At 37.6% G+C, this 14,906-nt stretch overlaps 2 protein-coding genes across 2 annotated transcripts in view; both read left to right on the top strand.

Moving 5' to 3' along the window:
- The window catches only part of LOC107569312 (protein phosphatase 1 regulatory subunit 14B-like), a 33,498-nt gene extending 31,617 nt beyond the window's left edge, over positions 1-1,881 (top strand). Inside the window, exon 4 of the mRNA XM_016255376.1 lies at positions 7-1,881. Within this exon, the coding sequence (XP_016110862.1) occupies positions 7-75 (69 nt within the window). The 3' untranslated portion in view covers positions 76-1,881. The remainder of the gene's footprint in view (positions 1-6) is intronic.
- A 3,313-nt stretch (positions 1,882-5,194) lies between these two features.
- Positions 5,195-13,807, top strand: LOC107569309 (breast cancer metastasis-suppressor 1-like protein-A). The gene is made up of 12 exons (XM_016255373.1): positions 5,195-5,277; positions 6,189-6,410; positions 6,846-6,936; positions 7,139-7,266; positions 7,361-7,440; positions 8,128-8,224; positions 9,238-9,327; positions 10,487-10,496; positions 11,852-11,963; positions 12,036-12,075; positions 13,070-13,178; positions 13,283-13,807. Exons 2-12 carry the CDS (start codon positions 6,203-6,205, stop codon positions 13,398-13,400), a joined length of 1,083 nt encoding a protein of 360 aa, XP_016110859.1. The 5' UTR covers positions 5,195-5,277; positions 6,189-6,202; the 3' UTR covers positions 13,401-13,807.
- Positions 13,808-14,906: the final 1,099 nt, after the last annotated feature.

Below are 14,906 nucleotides of genomic sequence, written 5' to 3'. Positions count from 1 at the left end.
CTGTAGGAGTTTGTAGCGGAGTTGCTGAACAGGATCCGTGGCATGCAGAAGCTCAGTACTCCTCAGAAGAAATGAAGCTTTTCTCACCTCCACCCTTCTTCAACCAATCTCATCCCTCCTTTTCCAATTTTAGGGGTGTGACTATTCACCCCTGAGCAGGTGCTCATCCAGTCCCGTTGCCTCTTTTGCATCCATTGGGGAGGAGGTGGAGGCAAAATTATGGGAGATTCAATCAGATCCTTATAAGCAGGGCTTGTTTTCTCATTATGTTGATTTTATTTGTATTTTATTCTATTTCACTTTTTTGTAAAGGGGGAAACATTTCATTGTTTTTAAATGTATTTCATGTTGGTATACATTACTGTGCATTATATTCTTTAAATTTTAATTTGGTAATTTAGTTTTCATTTCAAAGGTTTCAAAGCTCCCTCTCTCAATGAACACATGGACTAAAACCCTTTGTGAAACTGTGACGATAGGTTTAAAATGACATCAGAGGGAATTAGACAGAAGTGGCCTTGTGGATTAATTTTTTCTTTCTTTTTAAACAATTTTTAATAAAAAAAATAAAAAAAAATATATTTTTTTTGAGTCTCGTCTTCCATGAATAGGTGTGCAGGAACATTCATGGACATTTTAATTACAAAAAAAAAGAGAAATAGTAGAGTGTTTAAAGCTATTTTAAAGCGAGGGAGTTTGGCTTTGTGGTATTAACAGGGAAGGGAGCTGTGTGTAGGAAAAAAATTTGGGCTTTGATTCTTTAATTTCCCCCATGCCACACACACAAACACACACTCACTCCCTCTCTGAAATTCATGGGCATCACCACCCTCAGGGATCAGGAGAAATTACCACACACACACACAACCACAGCTGTGGCTTTTGGGCCTCACACATCCACAGATGTGCACACTGACTCTTCCAGAGGGACTGGAGATCATGCTAGACAAGCTGCAGTGTGTCACGGTCTGTGGCAAACATACGTTTTGAATGAATCCTCTCACATGACTCTCCTAAATCATCTTTCCCAGGAAGCCATCTGCTCTTTTTGTCTCAGCCAATCAAATACTATAATAAGAGGGCTAATAGTCTCTCAGTGCTCTTGAGATTCACCAATCCAACATTTCCAGCAGGTGGTTTAGAAGAGCTTTTCCCATAACATGCTAACACATCACTAGCATCTGCACATATTAAACATTCATTGATGATGCTCCTCATCCCATCCGAGCTCACTTGTGAATTATATGAAGTAAGGTACAATGACAACTGTCTTGGACTCACAACTGTTTTATCTCTTTCTCTGCACCTTTTTTTTTTTGTCTTTGGCCCCCCTATTTGAATTTTATGTGTTTATTTCACCTGCTCTGCATTTCATTTTACATGAGTCAATCTCCCTACTTTCAGATGTTGCCTTAGGTTACATTTATGTTATGACAACCAAATGAATTTAATAATGTTTGAGGAACATGCAAGAAAAAAATCTCTGCAAAAGTGGAAATCTTTTTGAAGTTTTAGAATTAAATAAAAGGTTCTTGTACTTTCAATGATTCTTCTTTTTTTTTCTAGGGAAGGAAGTTGACTATGTACCAATCAATTCTTTTTTTAGATGCATTAACTATTAACATAAAATAGAATCGTCCGTTTTTATCATTATATGCACCTTGTAGTGCTGTTGATTTCTCTTTTCTGTGTAAATGAGACACGGGAGGATTGAAAGAATCAACTGGATTTAAAAGGAACAATAATATGAATTTAGGAAAAATGTACTCCAGGTCATACCTTTTGGAGAAAAAAAGTATCCTGTAGCAATACTAAACTGTCTTGGTTTTTTGCCCAATTTTGTTACACTTTTATGCAACTTTAATAAAACTATGTTAAATTGCATTTTCGTGTTGCTGTTTCCTTTTCTTTACTTGACTGAATAAAAATCTTCATTGTATTTCTCTTCGGTCCATTATGAAATATCTCAAGCCGGTCTTTTTAGGGAAACCTTGTCAGTTGGTAGAAAGTTAGTGGGTTTTCAGCTCCAAATGCTATTGGCCAGTTTGACCACCGAACTGAAATCGATGAGACCACGATTCTTCACCATCGAGCTTCTATTGGTTCTTAAAAGTAGCGAGGTCTGAATTGATTGGCTAGCGCCTCACAACGGTAGTGAGTTTCAACAAACGTATAAACGCCGAGGAAGTAGATTTGTCCGATGTCAGCTTGCCCTGATATGCAAATTCAGTCGACAGTATGTGATATTTTTCATGACTTAAACAATAATCGACAAGAAGGTAAGCTGTTTAGTTGTTTATGCTCTTGTAAGACCGTCGTGTATTGTTATCCTGTTTCTTGCATCAGTTAATTTGCAAACATTCATGGAGCGATCAAGAGATTCAATGCAACGTTCCAAAGTAACGTTAAATTAATCCATTACTACGTTGTAATTGAGATTTTTTTTATAAAGGCACAACCGTTTGTTTTTCCCACTCTAGTGCATTAACATTACTGTACCGCGTTATACTGAACACTTCATGTCTCTGAATGAAGTGTGGAGTAGTTCAGTTGGAAAACGAGTTTTTATAACTAACCTAAATCCACAATTCTTTGTGAACAGCACGAGACTGTAACTAGTAATGTCTCTCACAGCATGTAATGTATGAGCTATAGATGTGGAGAACGAGTAATGAGCTTGTAATGTAAGTCAGTGCAGTGCGGCCTTTGGAGGATGTAACGTACATGATACACGTCGAGTCTGTGAAGTTGAACTCGCTCCTAATTCATCATACTACGAACTGAATCAGACGAGTGCATGGGGTTTCCTCTTTCTAATTAAACATAAAGTGCTTAATAGGGTCTTAAACAGCTGCTGCTGTCTCAGGATACTGTGCTCTTAGCTGCTAGTGTCCTCTAAAGGTCTTAAGACTGGTCAGTACATGGCATGCACATCATTTTCACATCTTCAGGTACTGACATATATGGTTCTTTTTATGCTACAATGTTTGAAATCATACAGCCTAGAAAGATATAAGGTGAATAAGAAATATGAAAATATAAACATGGAAAATATGCAGTATTATTCTAACATTTAATTCAATATAAATGATATATAATCATATATTATAAAATTGTAATAGTTAACATTTTTATTTACTGCATCAGACGCCATGAGATCTCACCGCTGTTATTATACTGTTCAATACAGTGCTATAAACAGTCATGCCAGCTCAGCCGGCTGCCAGAGAACCAGAGGAGGAGATGGAGACAGAGGCCGACCCTGAGGTTCCTCAAACTAACGGTGAGGTGGAGGAGGAGCGAGAGGGAGGAGAGGCAGAGGAGACAATGGAGGAGAGTGGAGAGGAGCGGGACAGCGACCTGGAGGAGAGTGAGCCAGAGGAGGAAGAGGAAGAAGAGGAAGAAAGTTCAGGTCTGCTGATTGAATGTTTCATCATTTCCTCGTTGTTTTCTTCCTAACTGTCTGCAGTTGTGTTGCAGCAGCTGTCAAAGGGGTTGCATTGGGAGAGTAATAGTTCGCCTCCCCCTAACCCTCCTCCCCCTCAACCAAAAAAATGATTATTACATATGTTATAATATTGTGTTATATTTTGCATAAAGACACTTAAGCCTTTTTGTTTTACTTTTGAAATGTTCTTTTACTTTTTTTTGTCAATTGACAAATTCCCGCAAATCTTGTAACTTGAATGCATATTGCTTTTGAATAGCATCCAAATAGCCAAAAATGATCATATAGTGATACATAGAATGCTGTCTGCAGTTGTGTTGCAGCAGCTGTCAAAGGGGTTGCATTGGGAGAGTAATAGTTCGCCTCCCCCTCAACCAAAAAAATTATTATTACATATGTTATAATATTGTGTTATATTTTGCATAAAGACACTTAAGCCTTTTTGTTTTACTTTTGAAATGTTCTTTTAATTTTTTTGTCAATTGACAAATTCCCGCAAATCTTGTAACTTGAATGCATATTGCTTTTGAATAGCATCCAAATAGCCAAAAATGATCATATAGTGATACATAGAATTTAGTATATTAATGTGAAGACTGACTGGAATTGATAGGAAAAGAGAATGAACAGCATGGATGAACAACATTGAATGAGAGTGAGTTTTCTCTTTTTTAGAAATGGATGATGAAGATTGTGAGAGAAGACGATTACAGTGCTTAGATGAAATGTCTGACCTGGAAAAACAATTCCTGGAGTTAAAAGACAAGTACGAATACTTCTTTCTAATTGGGTTTAGGCTAGGTGGCATTTCATTTTTTTGACCAATAGGAACAGGGCCATCATATGGGGTGGATGGCCATCAATAAAAATAGTATATTCTGTATTGTATTGTTCAAACTAATTATATTTTTCTAAGAACCAAATTCTCTGTAGAGCTCTATTGATGATGATTTCCACTACAATTTCAGGCTTTTTCAAGAACGTCTGAACCAGGTTAAAATGAAGCTGGACGAGGTTATGACAGGAAAGGCGGGAGAGTACAGAGAACCCTTGGCAACACTGCAGCAGAACCTACAGCAGAGGACACAAGTGGCAGGTGACATATATCAGGACGCACATATCTGCTCTATGTTATCTCGCTTACATATGAACCACAGGTCTCAGGTCATCTTTTAATTCTCCTCCTGTAGGTGTGTATAGAAAACTTTGTCTGCAAGTGGTCAGACACAAACATGAATGTGAAGTGCAGGGGGCAAGACAGCATCTAGAGGTAACACGGCTCAGCTGACCCACATATCTAGATGTAGCATCCTTTACTAAAAGCTACTTCTGTGTTACTATGGTACTAAATGATGTGTCATATATATTCATGTACCATGGAATTTACATGGTACTACAGGGTATTTCAGAAATTTCATGGTACAAAAAAGTTGTTACGTAATGTCATTACATTGGTACCATGCTTAAAAAACATGGTAATACCATGGTACTATTGTATGATTCGACAAACTTACATAGTAATGAAACATTTCGATATGCAGATCCATAAAACAAACATGCACACAGCATATTTATCATAATCTAGAACAGTGGTTCCCAACCACGGTCCTGGAGGCCCCCCAACACTGCACATTTTGCATGTCTCCTTTGTCTGACACACCCATTGCAGGTCTTGGAGTCTCTACTAATAAGCTGATGACTTGAATCAGGTGTGTTTGATTAGGGAGACATGCAAAATGTGCAGTGTCCGATGTCAGCTTGCCCTGATATGCAAATTCAGTCGACAGTATGTGATATTTTTCATGACTTAAACAATAATCGACAAGAAGGTAAGCTGTTTAGTTGTTTATGCTCTTGTAAGACCGTCGTGTATTGTTATCCTGTTTCTTGCATCGGTTAATTTGCAAACATTCATGGAGCGATCAAGAGATTCAATGCAACGTTCCAAAGTAACGTTAAATTAATCCATTACTACGTTGTAATTGAGATTTTTTTTATAAAGGCACAACCGTTTGTTTTTCCCACTCTAGTGCATTAACATTACTGTACCGCGTTATACTGAACACTTCATGTCTCTGAATGAAGTGTGGAGTAGTTCAGTTGGAAAACGAGTTTTTATAACTAACCTAAATCCACAATTCTTTGTGAACAGCACGAGACTGTAACTATTAATGTCTCTCACAGCATGTAATGTATGAGCTATAGATGTGGAGAACGAGTAATGAGCTTGTAATGTAAGTCAGTGCAGTGCGGCCTTTGGAGGATGTAACGTACATGATACACGTCGAGTCTGTGAAGTTGAACTCGCTCCTAATTCATCATACTACGAACTGAATCAGACGAGTGCATGGGGTTTCCTCTTTCTAATTAAACATAAAGTGCTTAATAGGGTCTTAAACAGCTGCTGCTGTCTCAGGATACTGTGCTCTTAGCTGCTAGTGTCCTCTAAAGGTCTTAAGACTGGTCAGTACATGGCATGCACATCATTTTCACATCTTCAGGTACTGACATATATGGTTCTTTTTATGCTACAATGTTTGAAATCATACAGCCTAGAAAGATATAAGGTGAATAAGAAATATGAAAATATAAACATGGAAAATATGCAGTATTATTCTAACATTTAATTCAATATAAATGATATATAATCATATATTATAAAATTGTAATAGTTAACATTTTTATTTACTGCATCAGACGCCATGAGATCTCACCGCTGTTATTATACTGTTCAATACAGTGCTATAAACAGTCATGCCAGCTCAGCCGGCTGCCAGAGAACCAGAGGAGGAGATGGAGACAGAGGCCGACCCTGAGGTTCCTCAAACTAACGGTGAGGTGGAGGAGGAGCGAGAGGGAGGAGAGGCAGAGGAGACAATGGAGGAGAGTGGAGAGGAGCGGGACAGCGACCTGGAGGAGAGTGAGCCAGAGGAGGAAGAGGAAGAAGAGGAAGAAAGTTCAGGTCTGCTGATTGAATGTTTCATCATTTCCTCGTTGTTTTCTTCCTAACTGTCTGCAGTTGTGTTGCAGCAGCTGTCAAAGGGGTTGCATTGGGAGAGTAATAGTTCGCCTCCCCCTAACCCTCCTCCCCCTCAACCAAAAAAATGATTATTACATATGTTATAATATTGTGTTATATTTTGCATAAAGACACTTAAGCCTTTTTGTTTTACTTTTGAAATGTTCTTTTAATTTTTTTGTCAATTGACAAATTCCCGCAAATCTTGTAACTTGAATGCATATTGCTTTTGAATAGCATCCAAATAGCCAAAAATGATCATATAGTGATACATAGAATTTAGTATATTAATGTGAAGACTGACTGGAATTGATAGGAAAAGAGAATGAACAGCATGGATGAACAACATTGAATGAGAGTGAGTTTTCTCTTTTTTAGAAATGGATGATGAAGATTGTGAGAGAAGACGATTACAGTGCTTAGATGAAATGTCTGACCTGGAAAAACAATTCCTGGAGTTAAAAGACAAGTACGAATACTTCTTTCTAATTGGGTTTAGGCTAGGTGGCATTTCATTTTTTTGACCAATAGGAACAGGGCCATCATATGGGGTGGATGGCCATCAATAAAAATAGTATATTCTGTATTGTATTGTTCAAACTAATTATATTTTTCTAAGAACCAAATTCTCTGTAGAGCTCTATTGATGATGATTTCCACTACAATTTCAGGCTTTTTCAAGAACGTCTGAACCAGGTTAAAATGAAGCTGGACGAGGTTATGACAGGAAAGGCGGGAGAGTACAGAGAACCCTTGGCAACACTGCAGCAGAACCTACAGCAGAGGACACAAGTGGCAGGTGACATATATCAGGACGCACATATCTGCTCTATGTTATCTCGCTTACATATGAACCACAGGTCTCAGGTCATCTTTTAATTCTCCTCCTGTAGGTGTGTATAGAAAACTTTGTCTGCAAGTGGTCAGACACAAACATGAATGTGAAGTGCAGGGGGCAAGACAGCATCTAGAGGTAACACGGCTCAGCTGACCCACATATCTAGATGTAGCATCCTTTACTAAAAGCTACTTCTGTGTTACTATGGTACTAAATGATGTGTCATATATATTCATGTACCATGGAATTTACATGGTACTACAGGGTATTTCAGAAATTTCATGGTACAAAAAAGTTGTTACGTAATGTCATTACATTGGTACCATGCTTAAAAAACATGGTAATACCATGGTACTATTGTATGATTCGACAAACTTACATAGTAATGAAACATTTCGATATGCAGATCCATAAAACAAACATGCACACAGCATATTTATCATAATCTAGAACAGTGGTTCCCAACCACGGTCCTGGAGGCCCCCCAACACTGCACATTTTGCATGTCTCCTTTGTCTGACACACCCATTGCAGGTCTTGGAGTCTCTACTAATAAGCTGATGACTTGAATCAGGTGTGTTTGATTAGGGAGACATGCAAAATGTGCAGTGCTGGGGGGCCTCCAGGAATGTGGTTGGGAACCACTGATCTAGAAGAAGTATCACTAAAAAACACACCACAGTGAAAAAGCACTGCTGTAAATAAATACTTGCATGTCTCTTCCAAAACAGTGTGTGTTTGTTTGTTGACAGTGCAGTGATGATCATGAATCATATCGAGTCGGTGTGTGTGTGTGTGATAATGAGATGCTTGTTTTTCTAGAGTGAGAGGACACTCTTGTTTGATGCCATGAAAACAGAGTTGTTGGAGAAGATCCGCAGACTGGAGGAGGACAAACAGAGCATAGATATCACCTCAGGTACATAAACACACACACACGCACGCACGCACATTTACCTGGCTATCAGAGTAGGGATATATGTCTGCCATAGACTGTAAAAAAGATGGATGGCACACCTTCACTCACTTCCATTGAAGAAAAGTGAAGCCGCCAATGTCTCAATAGGGCGCGGATATATTGGGCTGATTTGGGACCAGTCTGCGCAGTAGTGAGCGAAGTGGAGCTGCGTCCCGCCCACACTCCGGTAGAGTCGATCGCAAGCACACGCCCCTGACCCTTTTTTAATTAGCCCGACTGCTCCAATTTTTGTCTGCTGATTGCCGTACAAGAGGCTTCTGTTTAAATAAGGTAAATACAACTCCAGTCTCCTGAAGATCCCGAAAAAGTTTGTTGGTGCCTCAGTTCGCTCAGAGAAGCTGTCAATCTCAGCTGTCAATCATGACGTCACACCCCCCTTTTTATAGCACCACATAACTAACTAAAACAAACGTATTTAAAAATCGAACACTTGAACTTACATCGGCGTGATAAAAACTACATAAAATGACAAAAACCATCTTTGGAAAAAAAATTATTTGAAGTGAAGTTGTATTATTTAGTTTGTCTCATGTCCCATTAGATTACATGGAGAGGGCGGGGGCGATCAAAACTTTTGGCTTCACTTTTCAAGACTTGTGAGGCACACTTGATGTCTACAATATTATTACTCCATCTGAATCCCTAACCTTAATAGAGATGCGCTACTTAACCCAAAACAACGGGGCTCGTCAAACTGTTTAAAAGCAGGTTTGGGTCTGTTTTTTTTTGCATTTGTTTTTTACTTAATATTTAGATTTTGCGTTGAGGTGTGTAATGTCAAGGTTTGCTTATATAGCACCTTAAAAAGCTAAACGAGTGCTAACCAAAGTGCTGCACAACAAACATAAAATAGACATCATCCTGCAATGAAACAACTACATTGATGAAATAATAATAAAGTAAAATGATGGTATTAACTGGATTAATAATAATAATTTGTTTAATTCATATAGTGCCTTTCCCAAGCTCAAGGACGCTTCACAGTAACAGTAAGGAACAAACAATCATTTCACACAATGTATTGACAATGACTTCTGAAACAAGTATTAATTAATTAATTTAAATACAAGTATTATAGTGTAAAAATTAAGATATTAGTGTAACTGAGTTATGAAAAATGATTAATTAATGACAATATGCAGTTGCTGATATTTATATAGCCAGAGGTAAGATGAAATTCTGACAGCTTGTATTGTAAATCAATGAGCTCTTTATAACCGTATAGCAGACTAATAACATAAATTGTATATAAATATCAGTAGTCACTCTGTATCTCCCAATAATGTCTTAATAAAATGACATTTAAATGCTTGTTTATCTAAATGTTTTACGATCAAAGCTCTGCAGTTCTTATTGTTTGGGGCAAAACATATAACACAATGCAATGTAATGATGATTAAGAGATATAGAAAAACATTTGTCTAAAGCCTGGTGTATCTTATTTGGTACAATTTAATGTGATTATTCTAAAAACTGTGTTTATATCAAGTATATTTAAGTTGCTTCAGTCCAGTTATTCTTACGTTTATTTGATAAAAATCAGTATTTACACAGCTGATTTCACAGCAAGTGTACAAATGTCAAGTCTACTGGGACTTGAAGGGAGATGTGTTTAGAATCATAATAAAAGGCCTTTAACTTGCCAAAAAAATAACTATCAATCAGACAGCAAAAGGCATGTAGTAGATAATTGTATAGATACTTGTGTACGTTGAGGTAGCAAAGTTGCTGTTTTTTCCCCTTCAAAAAAAAAATATAACAAGAAAAATCATTATTTTTGTCAAATTTTATATGTTTGTTAGCTGTAGTATATTGGCTGAATGCACAAAATGGCTGAGTGCAAATACTATCAGTGATGAGAATTTAAATACAATTCATGTTTTGGTAGGGATGACAGCTTTTTTAAATTAAATGTTACAAATTTCCAAAACGTGTTTAAATGAGCATTGTATGTTAAATTCATTATAAATCATGTTTAGTGATGTTCTTACCAGGGAGTGGACTTTTTACACCCCTGGCTATTTGCAATAGTTACTATTTACTATTTTTCAGTGTGATTTTTGGTGAATTGTATAAAAAAAATAAAAATTAGGGGGAAGTTTGATCCTCAAACACCACAGTGTCAATTATGATATTAATGTATGGAACCCACAACAATTAAAAAAACACAAAAACATATTGTCCCCGTTTTTAAATTCGTAGATAATCACAAGTGAGATTTCAGTGATACTTTTACCACTGAGCTAGGAAATGTCCCCAGTTTTCATTTCAGAAATCTGGTCACCTTAGTCCAGACAAAGAAACACCGACAACAGAACAACAGAGAGCAGAATGGAGTTATTATAGATTAAGGATATCTAGGAAGTACAGAACATGTAAGTAATTAATATAATGCTAAACATTCAATATTCACGCCAGTATATCTGATGTGTAAGCTGATAAGCAAAGCATGCTGAGTGGATTGAGCGAGCGGCAGCGGAGATGCACGAGCTTGTTGTGCGAATATCCCTTTCTCACAGAGATCACTGGATAGTTTGAATTTCGGTCGGATATGTCAAAAGCAAGTAAAACAAAAAGTTTCATGGATCGTTTGTATTAAAACTAAATCATAAACTAAAACTAAAAAATTATAGGGGCATTAACTATAAACTATTTTTATTTTAAACGTCAAGCATGCACGACTTTATTTAAAGTGAATATGGAACTGGCAGCCTGTGAGAAATGCGCTAGGCACCAATACAAATGTGTGTGTGCGTTGCGAATGTTTTGCCTGCTTTACGTTAATTGCATTAAATGAGTCGGTTTTGAATATAAGTCGCAGAACGTTTCAAATGATGAAAATCATTTGAACGGGCATAATTATGTGTGAAAATAGCTGTAAGAAATATCTGTTTGCTAAATAAAGCCAGCTAACATGATTCATATTTTTATATTTTTCTGTACCCAATATATTTCAAAATTACAAATACTATGAAAATACAGATATCGTTATCGGCAAGTACCAAAAGTAAAAGTATCGGTATCAGATGCGTTCTGGAAAAAGTGGTATCAGTGCATCCCTAATCAACACATACTAATTAGTTGTTTATCTGACACTTAATCCAAAAGGTCTTACATTACATTTAGAAAGTTCATCAGAGGCCACCAATTAATAGACTGCGGTCCACATCAGACAGTGTGATGATACAGGAATGATCACACATGGCTCATTTCGTTTCATTAAATAATGTATCTGTCTTAACATTCATTGTATTGCCGTACAACATACTTTCTCCTGAAACAGTATAAATTATCTTTTTTTTTTTTGGACCATTTCTGGGAAAGAAATTTTGAGGCTCGACCTCACGGGAATTTCCAAACTAGTCCAAAACGGTTTATGCCAGTTTTGTCTTTTTAATCTTTCAAAAGATGCTGAAAATGGGAATCTTGCTGGTGAAGCTAGTTAAGTAGCATGGTAGAGACACCGATATACAAAACACAACACATCGCCTCAACAAATCGCCCAGTTGCCAGATTAGATCTTTAACCAAAATGCTATACCTCTTATCCACACTTTGTTTGAAGAAGTTGTCTTCCTTCCCATCCTGCTTGCTCAACATGTCTTTGTTTTTCAGGGCCATACATAGTGTATATGCTAAGAGACATTGACATACTAGAGGACTGGACAGCCATCAAGAAGGTGTGATTCATGATGAGTGATTCACAGTGAATGTGTGTGATGGATCGTGACTTTTTTCTTTCTGTCTTTCAGGCAAAAGCGGCACTGATGCCCCTGAAGAAAAAAGCAGACAGTAAGTCCGTTATTAAATGGCCCTGTGTTCATTTAAGTCCTTTGTTTAAGCTTGCCTGTCGGTCTTTCTCAGGAAGCTACACTGGGAGATCAAGGATCTCATGGTAGTCAGGTGAACCTCATTAAACTTTGACACAAGTGACTGAATTAACTCATTGAATATTTATTGAAGGAAATCACGTGCGCTGACCATCAGAGACCTTGCCTCGGGTTAAATATATTTAACCAATGATTTCTTTCTCACGACAAGCTTGGAATAGATTTCATAGTGCAATATAGGATTCTCTCTTACTTCAAAAATGTAATTGCATAATGCTGCATAATCATTTTTAATTCAAGGTTCATGTTTGTTTTTGAGTATCTTGTATGTGTTGATGCATGTTTTTGAATAATGGGGGTCTTTATCTGGTATAAGACTTCCTAGTAAACATGCCTTCAGGGATACGCACAGACTCCTAGACAAACACACACAACATGTATAGTGTTACTGTCTGTCTCTAGCTTAAATGTGTCAAAGGCTTAAGCATGTTCTCCATGGACATCCCAGTTGCTTCCATTAGCGCTGACCCTCACTCACAAGCTCTATCTGTCTGGCCTCTGATTAAGTTTGGTTTATAGAGCCATTTCCCTCTTTCTGTACTTGCTGATAATATACTTGCTGATAATATATTAATGAAATAAAATGCCATTTTAATTACATTAAAGTATATTTTAGTTTTCCATAAATGCTTGTCAGTACATTCAGCAGTACATTTTAAGGTACTAATTTGCATCCTTCAGAGGTAAATAAAGTACAGAGGTGTACCTTTTGAAAAAGTATTGCCCCAGTGACAGCAATCTTTTCGCGTCTGTGAACCATTTAATGACAGCAATTTCACTTCAGAGCTAGAGAGCCCTATACAGTGACATAAAATGCCTTGAAAACAGAGTTAGAGCATTATGAGCTATTAAAGCATAACATGTTGAAGAGCTGTGTGTGTCTGTTTGTCTCTCAGACAGGCAGGTGCCCGTGCGATGTGAAGGTGGGGATCTCTTCTATGATGGAGAGAGATTCTCCAAAGGCAGCAGTGTCGTTCTAGAAGTCAATGACGACAGCCCAGCACAGTCAGTAGAGTATAAAACATAAGACTGCATCTGTCTTCGCTTTGGCTTTGTTTGCAAAAGCATTTCAATTGAAATGGTTTCCCTGTTTTGTGTGTTTCTCTCAGGGCCGTAATAACAGGGATCAGCACAGGAGAGGTCTGGTTCAAGCGCACAGATGGCACCAAAACCAAAATATACGTCTCCCAACTTCAGAAAGGCAAATACACCATACAAAAAGCTTAGAGTAGATAAACATTACACTCAGAGAGTGTGTGAATCTACCCTTTAATAATTAACACTCAAATTCATCAACACATTTAGAACAGCTTATAAAAATCCAATCTAATGCTATGCACTGGTATTGATCAGACCAGAGGACTTTATGTGCAGTGACTTATAATTTTGCCCTTTTTTCTATACATATTTCATGATTAATATGATAATAAGAGGGATCCAGATCAACGCTGTTAGTGACAAGTAGGCAATTTCTGGTGCAGCTAAAGTTTAATTAATTCAGACACAACATGGACATACAAAACCTGTTGACCAAATGCTAACAGACCTTATGAAGTCTTTCTGTACCATAATACTTTGAGTTCTTCACACTGAATATATTCATAATACTTCATACTGACCTTATATCAAGTCTGATACACGAGAGAGAGAGAGAGAGAGAGAGAGAGAGAGAGAGAGAGAAAAGATTTTTACTCTCATTTGCAGCGCACGTCAATATAGTCACCGTGTGGGTCAGTTAACTCTGACTCGGGAGTCTGCGCCCGGAGTAATAGCATACTCTCTCACTCAGACACAGGCGGAGGGTGAGCCAACTCCAGAAGCTAATGTTTAGACTAATAACTACGCACATCACAAACCCATCTTTTTAGGCAAGTACCAGATATGGGTGTCATGTCATAAAATATTTTAATACCACGGAATTTGTATTTAACGTGATCACAATTTAATTTCCACTTTTATTCACAGCGAATAAATTACAGAGAGAAAGTGAACAAAGAACTTAGGCTACATTATCAAAGAACATCATGACTTTTAAAAACTAAAAACTTTGTGGTTTATTATTTTGAGTCGTTTGGGACACGGTAACACACGACCCTCTCACAATATATTGCTTTACAGATCTATCACTTTTACGGCTCAGAAATGTTCACGCAATCATGCGGCACGTATCAGAAGTTCCGCGCCCGAGGCCCGAGCCCAAGTGAACCGCGCTCTGGCCCACCTCTTCCAACAGAGCCAGGGCTCTAAACGAAACGCGGCTTGTGATCTGCAAGCACATCAAACATGATGGAAATGATGGAAAGACACATAATGTTGGGAATTTGTTTTAAGGGTCACCAAAGTGCATCCCTGTCCTGCTCAAATACAACAGATAAGAGATATTATGATTCTCCAAAAACAAAAACCTATTTCAGTCAACACACTCTATTACTACAAACGAAGTTCAAAATACTGCATCCCAGCACACATGACACGATGATCTGGTTGATATGACTGTGCATGAATTGTGGTATAACTTTTGTGTCTGTGGTTAAAACAAGATGTTCATTTTTTGAATTTGGCGACAAAATCCCCAAATTGGCAACACTGCGTGATGGTGCCGGTCTCTACTCGGAAATTGCCTGTCATAATGGTATGATCGAGGCTCTGGACTCTGAGCAAAATTTGTTTTTCTATAACAAACTATAAAATTGTTTCTATAAAAACGTGAATGCCCTGGCAGTGGCAAATATA

Source organism: Sinocyclocheilus grahami, unplaced genomic scaffold (assembly GCF_001515645.1).
Source record: "Sinocyclocheilus grahami isolate Dianchi unplaced genomic scaffold, SAMN03320097.WGS_v1.1 scaffold1332.1, whole genome shotgun sequence".
In the NCBI taxonomy this organism is placed as follows: domain Eukaryota; kingdom Metazoa; phylum Chordata; class Actinopteri; order Cypriniformes; family Cyprinidae; genus Sinocyclocheilus; species Sinocyclocheilus grahami.
Note: the sequence above shows the minus strand (reverse complement) of the source record. Positions and strands in the feature narration are given on the sequence as shown.

Excerpts from the sequence above, each read along its gene's own strand:
- LOC107569309 (XM_016255373.1), top strand. The coding sequence starts at position 6,203 with ATGCCAGCTCAGCCGGCTGCCAGAGAACCAGAGGAGGAGATGGAGACA. Across the intron at positions 8,225-9,237 it reads GAGCATAGATATCACCTCAG|TGCCTTTCCCAAGCTCAAGG; the intron begins GTACATAAACAC and ends TAATTCATATAG. Across the intron at positions 11,964-12,035 it reads ACTGGACAGCCATCAAGAAG|GCAAAAGCGGCACTGATGCC; the intron begins GTGTGATTCATG and ends TCTGTCTTTCAG.